At 37.5% G+C, this 23,876-nt stretch overlaps 1 protein-coding gene across 2 annotated transcripts in view; it reads left to right on the top strand.

The window, feature by feature from the left end:
* The window catches only part of LOC103461637 (cell surface glycoprotein 1), a 22,748-nt gene extending 567 nt beyond the window's left edge, over positions 1–22,181 (top strand). The window contains exons 2-11 of one of the 2 annotated variants that reach the window (XM_008403905.2): positions 6,467–6,576; positions 6,892–7,462; positions 8,309–8,388; positions 8,493–8,547; positions 11,039–11,074; positions 14,710–14,736; positions 15,653–15,676; positions 16,765–16,875; positions 18,691–18,753; positions 18,845–22,181. In XM_008403905.2, coding sequence (XP_008402127.1) covers positions 6,467–6,576; positions 6,892–7,462; positions 8,309–8,388; positions 8,493–8,547; positions 11,039–11,074; positions 14,710–14,736; positions 15,653–15,676; positions 16,765–16,875; positions 18,691–18,753; positions 18,845–18,891 — 1,124 coding nt within the window. In that variant the 3' untranslated portion in view covers positions 18,892–22,181. Of the gene's footprint in view, positions 1–6,466; positions 6,577–6,891; positions 7,463–8,299; positions 8,389–8,492; positions 8,548–11,038; positions 11,075–14,709; positions 14,737–15,652; positions 15,677–16,764; positions 16,876–18,690; positions 18,754–18,844 lie in introns of both variants that reach the window. The other variant, XM_008403904.2, reaches the window with a different exon arrangement.
* The last annotated feature ends 1,695 nt before the right edge of the window (positions 22,182–23,876 follow it).

Genomic DNA, 23,876 nt, shown 5'->3' with positions numbered 1-23,876 from the left:
TTTCTTTCCTCTCTTCTGTCTGTGTGCATGCTTTATTAATCTCATTTTGTCTATACTGACTCCCTACATTCTGCTTGGTTTAATTAACGTCTAATTGGATGACCAAACAGATTTTCATCTTCTGTCTGTTCAGCCGGACCATCATCAGTGAAGACAGATGTCTCACCCTTTCTAAAATGTGTCCAGATCTTTCTCTTAGGGATTTCAAACCTGAGGGGTGTGGTGGACCCAAGTAACCGTCTCCCCATTTTCCTGTTTCCTACTGCTCATTTCTCTGTGCTTACCTGACTACTTCATCCTCATGTCCTGTTTTTTTTTTTGCTTTTGTTCCAGGTGTCTTTTATTTGTCRTTTTTGTCTGTCTCCCCTCTTCCTTCCCCTTCAGCTGGTTTGTAAGCTCCCCCCTTTTTTTTTTTGGCCTGCAGTGCATGCAATGATTTCAGATTGCTCAAATGCGCAATAAAACTCATATGGAGAGAAGGGGAATGGTTGAGGAAAAACACATAAACTGAGGGAAAAGCAAGGGGAGGTGTTGGAAGAAGATGAAGGATAAATGCTTGAGCTGATTGAGAGGGAAAATAGAGACACAATGAAGGAGAAGTAAGGGCCACGCTATCGTTATGCAAACAAATTCAGTTGAACGTTTGGTGTTCGGAGGTGAGGTGGTAATCTCACTCTACCGGTTTATTTTTTTTTGATACTTGACAAACCGCCAGGGAGAAAGCACCTTTAAATGTACCGTCTGTCACACACACACATACAATTTTTTTTTTCTTCTCTCTCTGTAAACCACTCTTGAGATAGTGTAAGCTCACTGTGAACTCAGTGGACTTTGGTGCACTGGGACCCTGAAAGTCTCCGCAGGCATGTCTCACTGACATGCACGTGTGCAAGAGAAAGCAGTTTATCAGTTTACAAGATGAAGTGTGGGGTCAGTTGTGCGCATGTGGACATCATTTACGGTGTGTGTGTTAAGCTATAGAAGGGAGGAATAGGGAGTGTTCGGTAACCAGATCCAGCTCCAGCTGTAGACAACACCCAACACACACACAACTAGCTTCAGCGCCGTCCGTTCCTCCCGGGCCCTCTGTGTTTCTACGTCTGTGTGTGTAACTCAGAGAGGGTGGGGTGCACTGCAACTTTTATGTACAGAACATGTGAGAGTATGGGAGAGCTCCATGCGTTTTGTGCGTGAATAAGCCAACCATTAAACATTTGTGTCTGAAAGGCAAATGAAGAGGGTGTGAGGTGTGCCAGGTGTGTGTTTTATATGTGTGTATTGTGAGTGCGCCAACTTGTCTGTGTTTACACCTTCAACTGCCAACGCATAAATCATCCCTTTGTGGGTTAAGTGCTCACACACATGCACACACATATTCTCTCCCTTATGGGTGCGTTAAGGTGTTATGATTGGAGTAAACAAAACACTGTTCACAAAACACACCTGAGAGAACAATGGTTTGGAGAAGCTCCCATATCATCGGACACATGGGTACAAAAAGTTGCGCAGTTAGGACACAAAGCGTGAGATCATTCACTTCCACTCAGGTGATCTCACACAATCGTTGTGGAAACCAGAAGAGTCAAAAGATAAAATTCCTTTCATTGCTCCAATAGTTCTGTTCGCACATAGCCGAGCTAAGGCTGATAAATGGTTGGTTTCCGAGCTTTATTTAACTAGCACCACCTCAGTAAATACCAGGCTTGCCAGAGTCCGCCATCTTGTCAATAGTTTTAAAGCGATCGCAAATACTCTGGACTGCTAAGTTCATTACGTTAGCTAGAAAAAAGAAAAAGAAAGGCAAAAAAAGGCAATAGGTTTGAACAAAAATGTAATTGTAAGTTGTAATTAAAAGTCTGAAATYTTTCACCAATATAAAAAATTATGATGACGGCAGCTTATTTGGAATCCTGATGATTTGTATCTTGTATATCACACAGACATATAAAACCTAATTCAGTGACCAGTAAAATTTGTCAGTTAGCTTTGATGTTATTCCTTCAAACAAAGTTCTGACCTCACCAATAAAAGCATAGCACATGTAGCCACCAGGAATTGTTCTCGGTTTACTGTCATTCACTAATTCTCATTAAACTTCTTTGCATTTATCTTGAAAATAATTATTACCCAAACTGAGTCATACATCAACCCCAAGCTCAAAATCTTATATGGTGGTTGTGTATATAAAACTACATATAAGAGAAATGTGATTCAATTGGGTTTGATGTCACTGATTTGGTATAATATGCAACTCTACTTTTTTAACCTTTGCCCCATTTTAATCCTGAATAGTTTCAAATCTCTTGAACGTGTCTAATATTTTGTAAACAATGCCAGCAGCAACATGGAAATTTAGCAGCAACAGAAATCTTTAAAATATTCATTCAAACTGATACAATGCCATCATGTGACCATTAGCTGTGCCTAAGTTTTCATTTGCTATTTTACACCCTGCTGGTTTTTATGTAAACATTCATAATGTCCAGACATTTCCTGCTAAATTTCAAGCTGCATATGAAAAATCTGAGCCGTTGAGGACTACAGCAATCCTGTTAGCCTTGAGGAAGGTTATTATCAGTAGGATGACCTTGATGAAGACCAAGGTGAAACCCTTTGGTTGGTCAGTAAAGTTGTTTTATCAATATCACAAATGCTGCTGGAGTCCTTTTCCTTGACGAATCACTGTACAGTTTTTATTCGTGTTAGGTAAACCTGTGACGCCCTGTTCATTTTTGAAATAGTTACCAACYATTTTCAACCCTGACAAAGAAAAGTAAAAAGGAATGAATGGCACTCACTGTCAAACTTTTACTAGTAGGCTGCATTGTTACGCAGTTCTTGGTACAACTGACTTGCAGCAAAACTTCTGGGTTCGAATCAGAGCTGGAGCTGTTGAGCGTGTATATATGGGATCTTTTCATGTACTGGTACTGTTTTCTTTATTTTTAATGTACATTAGGTTAATTGAACACTTTAAATTGCTGTTACCAGTTCATAGTTGTCTCCCCACAAGTTYCCTGTGACTGAATACATGGTCATAGTATGTAACCCAATGTCTTCTTTGCTATTTGTAGCCAAAAGGACAGTGAGATATGTTAATTAACAAGATGGTGTACTATCTAATAAATCCACTCATTGTCTCAAATTAGAGCTTTTTTGGCTGCAGTTGTCTSTSWMAWRTKTYWMAAAAAAAAATTTGCAAGAAAGACGGATTTGTGTTTATTTGAACAAAGCATTTGCCAGTTGTAAAGAGCTCACAGTGTACTTGACCATGTGTGAGGATCACATGGTCAAATACACTATCAGTATGTACGCATCACATGGTTTCAGTTAGGAGTTATTCCCTCAGGGACCTTTTTGCCGTTCGCAGTAACATACAATCGCATGCAGTCATGCTGGAGACTAAGATGACTCACCAGCCTCAGGGGGAAGTTGTGGCAATGAAAAAGAGAGAGTTAGGACTTTGTGAGTAAGAAAGAGAAGGAAGAAAGTGGAGTAAGAGACTCTAAGAAGAAGCAGAAGAAAAAGGAGGCAGAGGAAGTTTAACTGCTGGGGTAATAGAAAACAGGACTCTCTTTATTAAAAGTGTGAGTAGACGCAAACATGAAGCTTCCCTTGTGTGCAAATGGGATTGTTTGTTCTGTTACTGGGGGGAACAAACAAGAAGAAGCCTGACCAATTTCTATTCATGCACRAGTTGTATTTCCGCATGTTAAGGTAGTAAGGGTGGCTGAATGAGGTAGTGGTAAACTGATAAGTGAGAACAGAATGTTCAGTGAAGCAACAGAAGAAGTTTACATCCAGGAGCAGCTTCCCTCCCTGTGCATGTGCAGGCTCACATTCACTAAAGAGTTAGAGCACTTACATGAAATCCACCTAACCTCCCACTCATGTGCATGCAAGCTCTAACATGTGAGATAAAGTCGGGACTCATTTCCACATGTACTGTTTGAGAAATTAGAAACAAGGGTTGTCAGTGCTAGATAAAGATAAGCACTTTTTTTTGTATAATGTATAGGTTATGTTTTCAGTGCTTTATCACTAGCATTTGAAATGCCGAGGCTCATCAAATTCAACCACGTGTGCCGCAATTCATCTTTGATTAAGACAGCGATTTCCAAAGAAATAACGAGGAAACTGAAACAACCACAGTGCCACACCCATACACACATGTGCATACAGGGTGATTCATTAGGGGCTGTGATTAATGTTTAGCTTGGACGCAGAGCTGATAGCGTGGCTTTGGGCTCACAAAGTTAAAAGGAAGCATCAGAAACTCTTTCGTAAATGAGTGAAATGAATGTATGCAGGTTTGTTTATAGCTTGTATGTACGTGTTTAAATAAACCTAATTTCTAAGAATTTTGAGTTGYTCCCACTGAATCCATGCTAGAATGACAAGAGCCAGGGTGTCATCAGTGCATCTCGCCTCCAGTTGATTTACGGTGCGATAGAAATACTTCAGATATTGTTCATGCTGGTCTCCCTCAAGGCATCACTGACTTTTATGCAATCTGACTTGGCAGGTGTAGGAATCTATTGAAAATTAACTTAGCAACAAACGCAGTAAATACAGGAAGAAGAGATTTTAATATCACCCTAAAGGTTTGAGGGTATAGAGCTTCTATTTTCTTTTGTCTCTTCCTTCTATCATAGTGTTTCCCATGTATAGTTTAGCTTGGAGAATAATGTTATTACCTGGGTATGTAGTTATGAGATACATGAGGTTGTGATGATAAGACGAGATTATAGCTGTATATTTTAGAAAAATGAAACATAAAAAATGCAGCCCTATTATTTTTAACAGTTCACACCAATGGAGTCAATACTCCAGCAATCTGTCTTTGATATCGGCACATTCAGTGTGATAAAGGAACTAGCCAGGCTAGGCCGAGGTGGCATGCAGCAGAATTTGATTTATTGTACCTTTTCCTGTTAAAACTACCTCTAACAGTGTTTCAGTACGGATTTGGTGAAATTTGCGGTGAACCAGATCCTTTGTGAGTTTCTCCAAATCCAGTTAGCTTAGTCCGACTCTGTTTCTTCAAATGCAAGCTGACAACGGGATGACTAAGAGGAAAGAATAAACACAGCAAAACAAACATATGCCACAATTGTTGTATTTGTGTTGAAGCTGAGGCCTAGTTCTTAGGTGGTCCAAATGTCCTTCTATTTTGTGGTTTTAAAAGTAGCGTGGCATTTGCAGAAATGTAAATCCATCTTCTTTCTATGAAATTTGAATCAGTTTAAGTATTTTAGAAGTCATCAGATGATGTCCAGATTCAATGAAAAGACTAAGAAATACCCTTTAGTTTAGCTGCGATGGAAAGCGATTTAGCTCACCATGACTTAGATGTTGTTAGAGGCTAGCAGTTAGCCAGCCATGGTTTTCTCTGAGGGCTTACAAATTGTTTACATTTTGTCTGCTAATCTATTATTTATATTTAGTTTTTTTCAGAAATAACTGCAATGTAGTTAACTTCAACATGGTGGGGTTAGGATTGTGATGTGGCCGTATATAGACCACAGCAACCACCTGAGAACTGCTTCCTTTATTATTACAGAGGATTAAACATAAATACAAAAGCATGTCAAGTTTTAAGCATCTTCATCTCCATGACTCAAAATAGACGCTCATACTTATTAAGAGTTGCTTGTTAGCAGCAACTGGTGTGGCTTTGACTTGAAAATGTGTGGAATTTTAACATAAATATCATTAGTAATCACTTCAATTATTGTGAAGCGGAAAAGTACTGCTGGGGTGACTCAGCCTCAGGTTACATGTGAAATCAGCTGAGTAAAGACAAATAAAAACTAAACAGTGTTTGTTGCTTTAGCTACTCACACGAAACAGGGGAATGTCACAAATCTGACTCCAGCACCCCCCCACCMCYCAACACAAACMMACACAMACACACCCGCGCACACCCCCACACATACACGCAGTCACACAGCAAAGAAGAAGTGTTCTCATTAGTGCAAAGCTGCAACAGCTGTCCTGAGGTTGAGATTTTTGTTGAGTGCTGCCTGGGGTCAGATGTGATCGAAGTGCATGTCATCCACTTCAGAGCTGAGTGTTAACATCGTGGATCAGTCAGGACGGGGTGTGGCCCTGGATCTGCGTGCGTTCTCACAGACCTTGAGGAATCGTGCCAGTGTTTCCACAGTTATCACCATGAAGTGTTGTTAGCACTGCTTTAAAGTGAACACAGGTTTTCACATTCACTAACAATAGAGTACATTAAATATTGATCAGTGTTGGGAATCTTTTCAGGAATTTACCCACTGAAAGAATCCAGAGACAATTCAAGCTTTTTGAGACTTGGGCGGCCAGATCTCTCTAATTTTACCCTTTTTTCTTTTAAAGCGGAAGAGTTGGACCTTTCGCTCAAACATGTGTCAGTATATAATGTAAAAGTCTAATGTTATTCTGTTGCCTTCTTATTTTTTCACATGACTTCATCCAGATGAGGGAGACGTAACGGTTGCTCCAGAGACGGAAGACACGGCAACAGAACCAATGGATCTAGCGGTTGATGGAGAAGCTGATGGAGAAGCTGATGACACAGCGGAGACGGTGAGGAAAACAAAATGCTTCCCTTCAGTTTGATTTTCTTGTTTCTAATGTGTACAAGATGTTACCTTAAAATCACAGACTAAAAAGCTATAATTTTTAATATATGCAAGTGAAAATTTGAAAACTGAGAGTGAGAGGTAATGACATAAACAGAAGCTGATTTTTTGTTAAGTTTTGTGGAATTAATGATGTACCAGTTGATTCTTCATTAGTTTTTGTGTCTCACTATATAGTGTAGCACATCCTTATTCTGCACTAATAACTACAAACACTCTCAAGCTTCAATTGTGTTAAAAAACAATCTGTTAAATACAGGAAGCATCAGAAACAGAAGGTGAATTAGACACAGCAACTGACCCTGCGCCAACGTCAGACAATGACCCAGAAGCTGACCCTGAGCCAACGTCAGAGCCTGAACCAGTAGATGACTCTGACCCAGCGGCTGACCCTGAGCCAACGTCAGAGCCTGAACCAGCAGATGACTCTGACCCAGCGGCTGACCCTGAGCCAACGTCAGACCCTGAACCAGCAGATGACTCTGACCCAGCGGCTGACTCTGAGCCAACGTCAGACCCTGAACCAGCAGATGACTCTGACCCAGCGGCTGACCCTGCGCCAACGGCAACGCCTGAACCAGCAGATGACTCTGACCCAGCAGCTGACCCTGAGCCAACGTCAGAGCCTGAACCAGCGGCTGACCCTGAATCAGCAGATGACCCTGAGCCAACGGCAGCACCTGAACAAGAAGAGGACGCTGAGCTACCGGCTACACCTGAGAATGATGGTGTTGTAGAGTCAGAGACATCCACAGCAGGAGTTACAGCAGTTACACCTGCTGTAACTTTCACAGTGGGTGCTGAAATTGAACCATCTCCCACACCACAAGGTAATTTAGAAAATAATTATTTATTTGTGCTTATTTTAGATTAATCTTGCCAATTCAACGTTTACCTATACTCTCATAGTCCACTTTATATTAAGTGTGCTAATAAAATGATAACATTCCTCAAAGATTTCAGTCAATGTTAAGATAATTGCGTCACACAGTTGCTGCAGATTTACCTGCTGTGCACCCAAAAGGCTCTATTGGCCTGAGAGCTGGTCACAGTTGAAGAGTCAGTGTGATGGTCCAAAAACCTGTAAAAATACGCAGGTAGGCTGAGGTGTTTTAATGATGCTCAAGCCATAGCTAGGGGCACAGTGTGGAAGTAAATATTCCCCCGACCACCAACAACATGAATTGTAAAGACAAGACAGAATGGATTGTGGGCTTATGTGACAGAAGTAGCATCTGGTGTGATGTTCTTCTGATTCCTCTAAAAATGTTTGATTATCTGAAAATGTTATTCTGTGTACCTTTTTTTTAACTAGATGTCTAAATGCTTTGAGTTGAGTTGCTGCCATTTTATTGACTGATTCACTGTTTGCATAAAAAAGCAATTGAACTGGGGTACCTGTTCAACTAGTGTATGTCATATTGCATTAATATTACTACACTAATCCTTTCTGAATATTATCACTGTAAAATATTTGTAATGATCAATTTTCTTGAAGCAGAGCCAGGGGGGTAATGAACTTTTGTGAAGCTGATATTATTTTTATGATACAATATCTTCACTGAGAGTCGGCAGTGACTATTTTTTTTTTTCTGTACACTGTAATAACGTAGAATTAGGCAAGCTATTTCATGTCCTACCTCTCTGTTTGTTGGTATTTCACTCAGATGATGATGATGATGATGATGATGTGGAAGAGCTTGAAAAAACAACTCCTGCACCTGAGGTTGCTGACCCAACTGTTGCACCCTCTAAGGTCAGTGCTTATAATGTGAAGACTTTAAAAACCATTTAGTAAACGTTTGCTTTGACACATCTTGTTTCTGCTGGTTTATGTGTGTTATGGTTTATTTTCAATAGCCTGAAGAGGGGGTCCCCCAGGGAAAAAAATTTATTCCACCTATCGAGGAACCAAGTAAGAACTTATGTGATTACAATGTTTTGAAACAGAAAATTAATGAAGATGCAACATTTAAATCCTGCTTGCAATAGCTGATGCAAAAGCATCCGTGCCCGATGAGTGCTTTCACTGTTTATAATGCTATAGCCATAAATGGCTGTGTGTTCAATGGGATTATATGTGACACGACGTTGTGGTTAATTATCAAGTGAAAGATAAAGGATGCAAAGTGTTCATGTATCTTTCACCAATCATAAAAACATGAAAGGTGTGATTCACATTTGTATTCACTGCTGGTGTACACAACCATAATGCATAATGCCCCTACCACCATGTTTTACCTTTGCAGTATTAGTTTAAACTATACAGGGTTTTAAAAGTTGGCAAAATTCTGGTGTCATCTGCCTTGAGCCCGTTTTTTTTTTCCTAATGTCTATCAAAGGGACGCACCGTCTTTGTCAGCAAGAGTTACCATCTCGACTGGTTGACAGATTAGGTAGATAGCGTGCCTTGGTAGGTTTGCAGTTATGCAACACTCTTCCCACGATCTTATACAGGATTAAATAGTTCTTTATGGGACATTTAAACCTTGGAATTGAAAACTTCACCCTCATTTAAGCATATTTGTATTTGGATGTAGTTAGATATGTAGAAGGAAGAATTTTGGGGATTTGAACTGTTAAAGGAATTAAACAAGAATACACATTTTTCCTTTCACTTCACACTTATGTGCTACTTTGTGTTTATGCTTATTGCATAAAATCCAACTAAAAGATTGATGGTTGTGACAAAAATGTGAAAATGGTATATGATGGGTTATATGATGAGCTCTTGGTATAATGCAAGTATATACTGACAACAAGCAAATGAACTAACCGGCAGGGTCACCTTAATGCTTTCTTTTTATTCATTTAGAAAGAGAGCAGACCCTTTCAAAAGACACAGAGACATTGGTGATTTGATTCAAAATCCATTCAAGACTAATTTTATACAGCAAACCATGCAGTCTTTAGAAAGCAACCACATTTGTAGTGGAAAAGTGGCTTCCCTCACGGAGTGTGCACTGTAGAGTGCTAATGGAGTAAAAATCTTAATGTTTGTACCATCAATCTGGTAATCAACCTGGGTATATTGACTCTTATATGTCTTTTATCTAGCAAAAAAGGACGTGGTGCAGAAAGATCTGAACACAGATGATTCTGAGGTCTTACTTTGTGTTCTCTCAATGCTGTGAAACTGTCCAGACTTGTTTATACAGCTGCCGTCTCTCATTTTATGACGGTTGAACAGGGAAAGAACCTATTCAGTAAATGTGCCATATAATCACACAAAATAAAAACAACACACCCCTCATCTTAGTCCGCCTTCAGAAGTTTCACACCTAAATTGAGCTGTGCATATTCCCAAGTCTGTGCCAATGATATTCCCATGTTATTCTTTTTGGGGGAAAAAACAGCATAATACCTCAAAAAACACTATTTGGGGATTTTATGGAAGCTGATAAAACAGGCAAACAAAAAAAAGAAACGTTAAAACATTCCTAAAACCAATGTTGTTTACTTAAGACAGCAGGGAACTTTGATCTCTATAGAATAATGTCTCCATAATGCCTATTTGAGCCATTTCATGCCGCTATATACATATGGCTTTTCAAATTTCACTTTGTTTCACCCATATATCACCGTTTCAGCCACAACTGATGTCAGTGGAAAAGAGGTCTGTTGTTTCCCACAGTAATTTTCTCCTGGCAAAATGTTGCAGTTTCCATTACTTACTTTTTCCATGTCTTGCAAGACACTCACCTTTCCAGATAGTTGTCAGTCAGCATCCTGTTTGATGCAGACTGTTTGCTGCTGTTTGATCCGTGTGTGACAAAGCATTGGCAGATCTTGTTGTAAATTGGTTATTCTGGGAGGGAACATTTGTACAAAGGAGTTCCCTGGTAATTGTCAGGCTCAGATTAGAAATTCCACAGCAAATTAAACAAGTCTGTTAAGTTCCAGTGTATACTGCTGTTAAAGATCAGTTTTTCTTCTTGTAGATACAGGCATTTATATTACAAGCTTAATTCAAATAAAATTGACAAAKAATTTTTTTTATCCCCAAGGAAAAGTGGCACAACAACCAACAAAAAATGTGATTCATCAATTAAATATGTTTGTTGTGTTTGCTGCTATAAAATTCTCTCTTGAACAATTTTTGAGTGAAAATAGAACAAATAAATCAGAAAAAAATATTTCCTTCAATCATATTTTTGTTTCAGCTGTTATGTATGTTAGGTTTCATTACCTTGCAGTAATCTGTTCCTTCTACTTTGATACTTACGTAGATATGCACCTATACTTTGATATTTGCATAGGTTGATTAATTAATCTATAATGTATTATCTAAATATTGTTTTTCATGTCATTTATAAATTATTTCATTCAGAAAATTTATTTTAGTAATTTTTTGCTGTTTTTTTTTATTTACCTGATATATTAATTTCTGTTGTCTTTTCCTACAGTTGTAAAGGCGGATGTTAAAATTAATCATAACCAAGGTAAATTTTGTTTAACTTTATTCATTCTGATTTGGTTTCTATCTTATTTTAACAGTCCTTTTGATATTAGTAACTCAATGTGGACATATTTGTGGAGGTTGGCCCTTTAAAGCTTCACCAAAGCTGCAGAGATCAGGGAGAAATAATTGGATAGTCTCAAAGAACAGAACTTTTTTTGTTTGCTTGTTGTATTTAAAGTGGAAGAGTAACTGTTTTATGTTGTGAGTTTAGAAGGATTAAGTCCTAAACTTAAATTAATTTGAGATCAAAAGTGTGATTCACTTTGTGTGCAACATCAAAGCTCTTTTAAGTTTGTCAGGAAATATTTAAAGACATGTCAGATCTTTGTTTTGTTCTCTTTTGGTTGTTTTAAAAGAGCTCATGTCTTTGGTTTAATTGTTGTGCAGAGTTATTGCATCTCACTAATTTCTGAAAAATGATGAGTAACAGATGTGCCGTTTTGCTTAAATATACAGTTCCCAGGGATTGCATTTAAGGTGGGAATTTGACTCGCACACTTTTACCTCCCACATTTGGGTGTTGCCATTTGGTTGTTGAAGACACCTCCCCAATGATTTACACTGACTTTACAGCTGAGGGACCACTCTTTATTCTCTACATTTCACTGTGGTGTTATTCTCTTTTCTTTTTCAAACCGAAGTGTTGATTTACGAAAGGCACAAGACTGTGGCGGTCTAATTCATGTATCAGATGTCAAGATAACACTTTATTACGTGTATCAGTCATATAAAAGTAAAAACCGTTAAGAGATAAAAAGGTTTTACCAACAGCGTGTTAAAGCCCCGATCGTAGTTCTCCCTCCTCATCCGTATCTGTTACGTTGGTTGAGCCACACCCATATCCGTGAATTAAAACACCCATGGGATTTCCCCTAAGATAGAGTTAAGTAAGGCATCGTTTGTGACAAATTATATCCTTTTATAAAAACACCTCACACTGGTTCACAGGATCTCCTTTAACACCCTTTCTGCTGTTGTATCAGACTTGTTCTGTAGAAATGCGTCGGACTTCCAGGGTACTGTACTCAGGAGTTCTCCGATTTATATTATCTTAGTATATGATTCAGCAAGGAAACATTGAAATTAAAATGTGTTTGATAGTCTCCTTATTTAAATTAGCATTTACATGAAATTTACTTCACTTGCAGTTTTTATGTATTTATTTAATTTCAAACATTGCGTTCAACTCAGAAATGTATAGCAGATAACCCACCTGGTCAAGGAAAGATATGGGTCACAATAAAAGTATTTTAGTTAGCCCAAGTGATCCGTAGATCACTGTTTTCATCAGGTGTATCGAGCTGCTAACTAAAAATATTCTATTACATTACTCAGTTGTAGCTAAAATGGTTATTGAAACCAATAAAAGAATAAAATGATGATGGTAAAGACATATTATCTTGATCAGTTTTTATCTAGGTAGAATCTTATCTTATTTCTACAATCGTTTATATTGGTTTCCATGTTGTTATAAGGCTCAGTGATGCAATTTTTTTTTTATCGCAGAGGGTTATCTACACAAGCAAATACAAGATGCTGTGAATGATATCCACTTGGTCCTTACAGACAAGCATGCTCCCATAATTAAGCTGTTTTTTATAGAGTGCAAAAAGAGAACTTGAAAGATAGATTATAGTGATTTCTCACCAGGATATCAATACAATGTTTGTCCAGAGACATTAATTATCCACACCGAAAAACAACAGAACTCTGCTCTTTGTATTTCATAAAAATAAATGTCATCATTGTGATTCTTCTTCTGACATTTTTATTATGTGCCGTGTGTTCGGCAACCCGCTCTGACAAAGATTGTAAATTGTAATTTTCCCTGTCAGGGTGCACAGTCAAGGCACAGTCGCAAAACATTCTGGGTTTCACATAAAGAGTTAAAGCACCCCATTTCATGGACAGGGCTCATAATAAGCTCAGATTTATTTCAATTATCCTTACCTGGCTGTTGCTATGAAAGGCAGGCTTCCATTTACTAAGAAATATTTTTGCATTTTTGTATTGTAATAGCGTGTGCTTYGAGATCTTGTTACAGTGTAATAAATAATGGAATAAAAAGTTTTAAAAAGTCACATTAAAAATGATGCCAATGCCAAAATACAGTCACTCACGGCAGTGGCGGGCCGGGAATTTAGTACCTGGTCCTTCAGAGGGACTTTACCGATTTAATCCGCCATTACCACGCTACAAGTACACAAGCCACCACTAAACTCAATATAACAAGATCTGGTCTTACAGAGGTTTGTTCAGCCCTGTCATCAACATCAGTACTGAGTGAATGGATGTCAAGCGTCCTGCTCTAAATGCGTTATTCAGACCAGGTATTTAAGTACATCCTGAGAGATCACATGGATCCTAACTGTGCTGTTTGCAAATAAACACACAAAGACAGCTAAGACGTCATTATGGAGATTTTCATCTGATATGTTTTTTTTATATGATCAGGATGTTTATGAGGGGCGTGCAGAGAGACGGAGGAAGGTGGGGAGTGAATGAGACGGTGCTACATAAATTACACAGCAGTGTTTATCTAAGGCTTTTCCTCGATGGCTTGATGTATCCTGTTATATATACTGTTTTACTTCCCTAACCTAACATCTTGCAGCCATGATGTAATGCTGGAAAATTTTAGTCCTCATTCAAATATTCTTTTCCTTCTTTTCCAAAGATATTTACGCTGTAGCCTTGTCAAACTGGATGTCATTTAAGTTAAATGAATAAGTTCAGAAATCCAAAGAGATCCTGTAACCAGTGTTTGTAATGTGGCCAACATGAAAATATTCAGGATGTACCTACATACTTTTGCAAGACACTAAGCCCGAGATTAATTTAAAATGCTTTTACAACACATATGTTTAAATTTCCTGAATTCTGTTCATCGTGTCATGTCTCTGATTTGAATAAGCTGAATCACTTGTCACACTTGGCAGTTTGACTGCGGTGCATTAAGTAGAGATTTTCTCAGCATTTACTCCTTACTACCCACATGAAAGCAGACTCCCTCTAATCACTACAATCATGGATTTTGTTGTGAAAGAGTTCTTCTTCAGCAGCTTTGTCAAGTTGAAGCAGGCTGGCAGTCGCCATGACGTAGCAGACACATTCGGGCAAGCAGAGCAGATGGTGATAATGGACCTGTTGGTACACAGGTCACTTAGATCAAAGATTGCCAAAAGGAGTTTGCATCTGATATGTTATCTCTGTGATGATATTAACACATGTGTAAATGTTCTCAAGTGACAGTAGATTTAACTTTTTTGTGGACATGACTGTACATGTTGTAATCTGTTTGAGGATCTTTTAGTTCTTCTCAATTTTGCACTTTTAACATCACAGTGGTGTACACGTGTAATGATTAGCTTAGTTGATGGCTATCATATCTTCCATGTCAAAATTATTGCTTTAAAGGCCTGTTCCCTAAACAGTTAAGACAGTGCAAGTGCTTAATTCTCCTAAAGTATAATCTGCCACAAAGAGATTAAACTTAATCCTCCTTCTCGTTTTTTTTTCTCTCTTACATGTACTGCCAAGCCACTTCACTAATGCTTTTTTCCCCTGCTTTTTCAAATTACATATTCTCCTGTCTTTTTTTTTTTTTCTTTTTAGCTCCAAAGGCTGATGCCAGTTCAGAAGGTAAGTTTGTTTTGTTTTTTTCTGTTTATCATCAAAATATTTATGACTGCAAAAATGTTATTGTATTGCGCCAGGTCCTGCTCATATTCTTTAAATCAGAAGAGAAAACAGTGGGGCTTATGTAGAGCTGAAACTTGGTGAAACAGGATATTACTAGCATACCTTTTACAAGACAAACGGAATAGAAAAATCCATGCAAAAGTTTGTAGTTTGTGTCTGATGATACACCTTAGCATTGTATTCCTTTGTTCAGGAATACAATGCCATAATCTTTTACATAATTAAAACCTTGACTATTAAATGTGTAGCACAAAAATTATACCATAAACTAAAATGTAAGATGAGAAGATTTGAAAAAGGATATTTGTACACTGCCTTATGTTATGTCTATAACTTAAATAAATTGAAGATGATGCAAATCAGGTGTTGACAGTGCAAAATTAAATCACAATGAGTCTTGTAGCTTTTTTTCCCAATACATTATTTTATATGTCTTCACTTGAACTCAGACACAATCTGGAGACTTTGCTTTTGCTAATCTTTTATTGTGCGGCCACTGTGTTGTGCTTTAATGCCCAAGTTTAGATTTCAAAGTGTACCATCATCACTCCTTTAGCTGCAGTCTGTGTTTTTTGGTGATGGTAATGAAAATAACTATAGCATAAATTAAAAAGTAAGACGAGAAGATTTGAAAAGGATCTTTGTACATTGCCTTGTGTTATGTCTAAGTAAGTAAGTAAGTAAGTAAGTAAGTAAGCTTTATTTCTATAGCACTTTTCACAGACCAGGATCACAAAGTGCTGCACAAAGTATAAAAAATAAAACAATTTAAAACGACATACAAACATGTCTATAACTCAAATAAACTGCGGTCTTATTTTCCAATGTTTGTTAATTTTGTATATTTTCCTTCCAGATCCAGAAGCTTCCAAGCCTCAAGGTGAGTTATCTCTCTTCTGTGTTCTGGTTACACCACATTCTCCCACCCTCTCAGGCTCTTCCCCAAACATACCTGCAGCATAAGATTTGCCCTGCTTAGTTGTGTTATGTGTTGGCCTTAGCTGGTTCGTGCATCACATTTTCAAAACCTCCTCTTTAAACTGTGGAGATTAAGTATGTTTGTAAAAAATGACTAGAAGCATCAGTCACAGAAGCGGAAACAAAATGTTAAGGAGTGCTATAGTTATTTCTTCTTGTTATTATTACTTCATTTTCTGAAAGACAAATTGTGGCTTAAACTCAAATCATAGATTTGCTGCTGTCTTCTTTTCAAAATCATTTCCTTTCACTGTGTTTCTTTACCTTTGGTGTGCTGCTCTTTCTCACGTGCATGTTCATGCATGTCTGACATTCACTTCCTTCTACTGACTCACTACAGTCTCCCGTTTCATCCCACCCCCCTAATTATGTTGACTCATTCTCTTTTTTCACCGTTTATTGCAGTTCTCTGACTCACTCCTCTCGCCCGTTTTTCTCACCTTTTCCTGTTGCTGCATTTTATAGTTTATTCAGGTGTGCATATGTCGTGGACTCCGCTTTTATATCCCATCAATCACCTTCCTCTTCAGTCCTCATGTCACGTGTCAGGTCATCTCAGTGTATCTTGCCATTATTACTCTCTGTTGAATGAAAAGCAACCCCCGGTACAAAAAAGCCCTTGTTTTCGTATTTGAAATACATTGAGGTGAAAAACTGTGTGGTATGCCAAGCAGCAATGCAGATGCATTCCATTCATATGATGTGGTGAATTGATGTTATATGCCGTAAGTTATGTTAATAACTGACTGAAAACAGGTAATTTAAGCAAAGTTGTTGCTGCGTAAATTATTGGGTACAGTGGTTCTAAGCAGACAATCGTCTTTACTTATTTGAGCTATTTATATTATTTGAGACAGTGGTGTTACAAAAAAAAACTACCCAGGCTGGTTTAATTGTAAATGAATGTGGACATGTTATTGGCTTTTCAAGTGTTTTCATCATCTTTTATTATTTCTTTAATAATTTGTTTTATTTTGTTTCTGTGTGCAGGCTCTACACATTTAGCAGCAATCCTGTCTGGAATCATTGTGTCTGCAGTGGGAGCAGTCTGTGGGTACTTTGCTTATCAGAAGAGGAATGTGTGCTTCAAAAAAGGTCAAGGTAGGTTTAAGAAATGGGTTTCTTTGTAATACAGCAAGTACAGAAATTCCAGCTGTTCATAATTTCTACTACCAAATACAATGCATTAAGCTTTCCTAAAACCAGATATTTTCAGAAATTTGATGAACTACAACACAAATGTCTTCTTCAATTTTCAGATCTGTGTCGAATTTACAGTGTTAAAGCGTACTGTGAACGTTTTTAAATTTTCTTACATTATACCTGCTGACATTAACTCTGTCCAATTTGACTGAACTTGAGCTGTGCTTTAATAAGAAGAGGAGAAAAAAAATAATGTTGCTGTCTTAAATGATTGGAAATGTAGCCCAGAACCCGATATATGCCAGGCTGTAAATTTGGAAAAAAGTGGTTTTCAAACTATCTAATCAGTAAGTTTAATTCAATGTGCATGACACCATGATATGAGTTTTATTTTCCTTCCTCTTTACAATTTTTGAGTCCTTTGTGTTGATCACTCACATAAAATTCCAGTAAGATATATTTAGGTTGGTAGTTTTTACATGACAAAATGTAAAAGCACTGATTTGTTGAAAAATACTTTTGCAAGACATTGTATACTTATAGTACTACCAGTTAGTGGTAGGATGCCACAGACGATTGAGCATCTTTGAGTTAGATCAGAACTGACCGACCGTCTTAAATTGATCTCCTTCAAGCTCTTTTCTGGTTGAGAAGAAAGTGTTGTCTCAGGGTTTGTCTTTTAAACTAAATCGCTGACCTTTCGAAGGTCAGCTGTCTGCAAAGACAGCAGACTCAGCTTCACGTCTCAGTGAGTGTTGGCAGTTACAATTAGCTCTCATACATCCTGCGTCCCAGTATTGCCTCTTCAGCAAAGTTTAAATTTACAGTAAACACAAACTGTTCTGCTTTAGCAACACATACAAAGAAGCAGATTTAGACTGTTTGATACTGGCTGAGTGTTTAGTTTAATTGTCAGCTAGTGTTAGTGGTTTCTATAGCAATCACATTTAGAAATGTTATCTTGGAAAGTCCCAAAAAAACCTTACTCTGGGGAGATTAATACATTATTGATATTCCTTTTTTTTTTTTTTTTATAAATTTGTAATCCTTACAATTATGTAAAGGAAAGACAAAAGAGTGAAGTTAATAAGAAGTTATGCATAATTCAACCCAATGCCTGCAGATAAAATCCAGTAGAGTTTTATAATTTACTGTTTAAGGAATACTAATATTATTTTACTTGTCATATTCTCCTGTGTGCACTGTGGAACAGTGGGTGAAGCAGTTATCTTGCAATCTTAAAGTTGTGGGTTTGATTCCAGTTTCCTCCTCTCGCACGTCCCTTGGGCAAGGCGCATAACCTCAAATTGTTTGCCAGTCTGCATATTGGAGAATGAATGTGTTTGACTCTAAAGCTCTTTGAAAGATTGAAATGACATGGGACGGGCTATACAAATTTTGTCCAATTAACAACTGTGGTGTCCAATTTCAGTCCGTAAGAGTTACCACGCTGCTACTGTTGGATGCATTCCTTTTCCAACACACCTGGATCAAATGAATGGGACATTTTCAGGCCTCTGCAGAACTGAGTTACTGCTGGTGATGGAAAGTCAGCCTTTTGGCTCAGGCGTGTTGGAGCAGGGATGCATGTACAAAGTGGTAGCAGTCGAGGGCTGGACTTGAACACTCCTGATTTACAATATTCGACAACTTTTTTTTAATGGGCAGGAAAGTGATTAGTAAGCAACATGAAGTTTTATGATGCAGCGTTTCCTTTTCTTTTACTTGTTTGTTACCTTTTAACTGACTTTATCACTTTTTTTTTCCAATTAGAACCAGATCCCGAGGGTGGAGCAGCCAGAGCAGCCCCACCAGACGCTAAGTCGGAACCCAACGGTACGACTGAAACACTTATTAACACTCACCAAATATAAGTAAATACAAGCATTCAGAACATTCAAACATTCAACTGTTCTATTTTATGCAGAACAAAACACCCTGCTAGAAAGTCCCAGTCAACAAACGTCTGACTAGCCTGGGCCAACTTCATTCAAGCAGAGGCAATCTCACTGTTAGGCTCTGCACCGAAGAGCTAAACTACTGTGAGGCCTCAGAGCAGGCCTGTGTGTTTCTGATCGTGTAAGTGTGTGTTGGTCTGCGTGAGCTTGTGCGTGTGTATGCGTGCGTGTGTGTGTGTGTGTGTGTGTGTGACTTCATTCTTGTGTGGGGCAAAGGAGTTAGATAAAGATCTAGTGGTTTCTGGTTATTCCAACAAGGCAATTTATTAAAATGATCAATCAAAATCCAACTTTGTTTTTTTTTTGCCAAGTTGCCGTCAAAGAGATTAAATCTCATATCAACTGTGACCGTAAAAATATCCCAACTCTGCAACATTTTTCTTTTATTTGAGATGGCTACTACATTGTTCTGGTAATTCAATATAATTCAAAACCTTCCATAAAATGGCAGGTTTTTTGCTCTCCGTGAGTGAAAAACCTCACGGAGAGTAACGGAGGGTGATATTGTACGTATTGAACTAGTACTTTTTAGCATTTATTGAGCCAAACATATGATAATGAAAGTATACAAATGTCCTAAAGAAAAAAAATATATATAWATATAACATAAGTTATCTCTTGTAAAAGTGTAGAATAAGAGGACAAGAAGTGGCATGAATTACTATCACTGTACTTTGTGAATTTTGACATAGGAGAAGTGTTAGAGGATTTTATTCCTAGTTTTAGGGGAATGCCCTGATTTAGGTTATCATGTGCTTGGAATACCAACGGCATCACTGTAGTACCATGTTTTCTTTAGTTTTGTCCTGTTTTGTTTTGTTTCTCTCTGGTGAAGGGACTCAGACTTAAATCTGGTTCAGTGACTGTTTCTCCGTCAGCTGAATAGATTAGTCGTTGACATTTCTTATTGACATTTGAAATAGACAATAATCAGATACAGACAGTTCATACCCTTTGATTTTTTTTTTGTCACATAACAACCACGATCTTTATTGTATCTTGTCGGGATTTTTACGTGACAGACTCGGTCGAAGCAAAGCAGAGTTGTGAAGGGGAAGCACATATAGAGGCAGATCTTTTGTTCTTTTTTCTTTTTTCTTCCAAAATAGTTAAAACTTTCAGATTCAATGGAGGACATCCATTTTTGAGTCTTCACTAAATTAACGTCTAGACCATTCTATAATTCTGTAATCCGTAAAAAATATAGTCATTTGCATTTTGGCCAAAATGTTCAGCTGTTTTCTCATTTGACCAGAACAGCATATTTGCTGCGTCCTCTACATGACATCTCATAAACTTTTAAATTAAGTGAAAACTCTTGCCAGAGTCTTTCCATCTATGGAATGATGATTTGAATACTTAGTGAGAAGTTTAGAGATTTGGCTATTGTATTGTTTTTAATCTAAACCTGCTATTCACTTCTTTACAACTGAACTAGTGAGTTAAAGTACATACAGTCAGGTTTTAAGGGAACTTCAGAAGTTCGTCACACTATTTATGTTTCTTTGGGGACAATAACATATTGGTTGTTATGTGACAAAATATGAAAAGGCTCAAGAAGTATTATCACACAACAATCATTGCTGGGGTTTTTTTCCAATATTTTAAATTCGCCTAAATTTAATCCAAAAGACAAAGGGACATCTAACAATGAAAAAGTAAAAAAAAAAAAAAAAAAAACTTAATGTAATTATGTATATGCATTTGTTTTGTTAGTTTTGTTTAGTTTTTTCTGTAGTATGTGTAGTTGAGATGCAGTAATTTCTTTGTTATAGTGCCTTTCACTGTCACAGCCTGGCTTGATAAATCTAAAGGCACACAGAGAAGACATATGGACTAATAATATCAAAACAAGCGATTCACACAAAACAATAAAAGGAAGGTGCTGCATGCTGCTCAAAATTTAAACAAAATGAATTTGAAGGTATGGTACACGCAGGGTGATGAGAGCAACAAACAGTATGCTTTAAACAGGCCGGCTTTGTTTCTTCAACAAACAATTTTACCAACTTGATCTGATTTTATGTGCAAAGTTCTCCTCGGTGTGTGTCTCTTCATTGAAACAAGCCAATTAGTGCTGTCAGTGTTTTTGTATCATTCATAGACGGACAACATTCACCTGTGACCTTTATATGAATTTCTACCATCTTAGCAGTGGTGCCTCTGAGCCGACACTGATGGTTTTTTGAGTCCACTAGATTCCTGTGGTATTTTGTGATTTTTGTGAAAATGCCTCAGAAGACGCCGCGCTACTGCCTTTTTTTTCCCTGCCTCCTGCCACTGTAGCACAAATTAACTTCTGAATGTCTTTTCTTTTGCCTTGAAGTTTTGTACTTTCTGTACTTATTTTAAATAAAATAATGTGGTTATACTGGTGGTATAGTGTCGCAGTTCCTGAGGTGTTAGCTGTAAAGCACTACATAGCTGCAATACAGGACAGAGACTGTTGCTAACAGCCTAGCCTTGAGCTGAGAAATAGTCTGTGATGTCACAATAATTGTTTTTTATGAACTGTGGGCCGAACGCAAGTTTGATGCTCTGCTTACTGCCATCTTATTCTGTAACCACCGATAGACAATAGACAGTTTTATCTTGAGATGTTAAAGCAAGTGGATAATATGTCTGGCGTAGAGTGAAAATGCACAAACTACCCATTGTATAACAGTACAAGCTTTCTTAGATAGCCATCAATGCCTTCAAAACAGATTATCTTCCTTTAAGTGCAGCGCTCTCCCCCTTCTGTGCACATTCCACGGGATGCTTTAAGATTCAGCAAAAGCACTCTGATGTCCTGCAGTGTAAATTCAGACTCATTTAATACGCAAGAGAATTCCTCAGTGCTAATCTGCTTTACACTTTTCCCCTAAAAGTCCCACAAAGGCACAATGTATTGGACTGCAGCATCCAAACCAGAATGTAAACCTTTGGGTCCTGAAGTGCACTTTCCAGATCAAACAAAAGGGCATCAAACATGACGCTAACCAGTGCTGCCTTATCATTTATATCATCTTGAATATTTCTGAGAGGGAAACAAAAGAACAGCGTCGACATCAACAGAAAGATGAGCAGAGATTTTGTTGTTTTGTTTTGTAAGAACATTCTCAATTGGAGAAGCACTTTCCTATCCTGTATACACATTGACTTATTAAATGCATTTAGACAAGTGTAAAGCTTTCCCTGTTAATTTAATATTCCATGTTGATATTTCATGTATGAACTGTCTTCTTCAATGTCATTCAAGCACTTGTGCTCGACTGGAGTTGTGTAAATAATGTTTGACAAGTCGATTAAAAACTTTTCGTGGGAGTTTCTGGTTGGTTTGTGTGTTTTTGTTTTTTTTTATATATTTTCCTTCCCAACAGATTACCAGCAAAGATAAATGATAAGAAATAAGTTTGAAAAAAAAAAGACCAAGAGATGTTTGGGAGAATCTTGCTGATGGTCCATTTCTTTTGAAAGAACTTCTCCCTTCATTGCACATCAGACTTTCACAAGCAACGGGCACGAGACGATGATAAAGCCCTCTGAATCACCTCTAGACTTTTGACCTGTTGCACCAATAAAGGAAGTATAAAGGAGTAATCCAAACCTATCCATAAAACGTCATTTGAGTTAATCTCTACGCTTAAAATTTGTCCCTGAAAAAAGGTTAAAGATAAAAAAGTTACAAATTACAAAGGACCTGATTTGCATCCCATATACATTAGAAAATGAACTTGAAGAAATTTTGTTAAGCTGTCAAAAAAGAAAAACGAAAAAAAAAACAGTCACTAACTGGATATACATGAGTGCTGTAATGGATATAAGAACATACTCCTTTCCTTTCTAGGATTTTATAGTTCCATTATATAATACTACTGATTTTATTTTAGCTAAGTAATTTGAATAACTTATCAACTGCATGTTTTATTTGCTCAGGTTATCAGTGTCTGATATAAAATTGCTTTTGGTGATCTGAAACATTTAAATGTGTCAAAAAGTGAGAAAATGCTAAATTCGATAATATTGAGGCGTTGTGACATTTGACTACAAAAAAAACAAAACAGTTTGTAACTGTGAGCCTCACACCACTCTATGCACCTGCTCATAATAACAATGACCTCTATCAGGTTCTAAAACTATTTTAATCAAACCTCAATAGATCTGCTTTGATTACAAATAATTAAGGCTGAATCTTCCCTCATATGACTCATAATGAATTAACGATGAAGGGTTCGGCTGTGTATGTCTGTGAATAAACTGACTCATAAATACAGATAAATCTCTCTTACAATAGTCAAATTATGCAACGCCAATTCAAAATACACAGTGTCATTTATTACAAAGATGAAGCAAAAATGGAAAAGCCAAGTACCTTACTGATCCAGCAAGATTTCAGAGGAAAAGTTTGTCAACCTCTGTAAAAACAATTTACTGATTTGAAGCAAGCTAGCAGAATGCTAGGAAGGAAAGAAATCACTCATTGCCCATCTGAAAAGGGGTTTGAGACTGTTTAGAAACATTTTAAAGTCCATCATTCTAAAGTCAGAAAAATTATTCAGAAATGGAAAACATTTAAGACAACTAATCTTCCGAGGAGTGGCTGTTTTGCCAAATTCAACATAATTTTCAGAGCATGCAATGCTCAGAAAAGTTAGAGAGAACTGGAAAGCTCCATCTGAGACTGCAGACTCTAAACATGGTTAAAGAAGCTAATTTTAAAGACAAGATTATTTTACTATGGGTTGTTAAGGACAAACCCTTGAACTGTCCGTCAGCTGTTGGATGTCCCTTAACTTAATTGTTATTTCATTTTTATAGGTCTCAATSGGACTTTTGATTAGAAAATTATAGCCCGACAATGTGGACCTTCTGGGAAACCTATCGTAATGTTGCTAAGGCAATGCACCCCAAGGACAATAATGGTAAAAATTGATCCGAGCATACAAACGCTTTATGACTAAGGCTTTGCAAAGCCAATATAATCCTGCGCACAAACTCTTGAGGAAAGATTTATTGATG

The sequence above is a fragment of the Poecilia reticulata genome, linkage group LG2 (genome assembly GCF_000633615.1).
Source record: "Poecilia reticulata strain Guanapo linkage group LG2, Guppy_female_1.0+MT, whole genome shotgun sequence".
In the NCBI taxonomy this organism is placed as follows: Eukaryota; Metazoa; Chordata; class Actinopteri; order Cyprinodontiformes; family Poeciliidae; genus Poecilia; species Poecilia reticulata.
The sequence above is the reverse complement of the archived record's forward strand: the minus strand, read 5'-3'. Positions and strand labels throughout refer to the sequence as shown.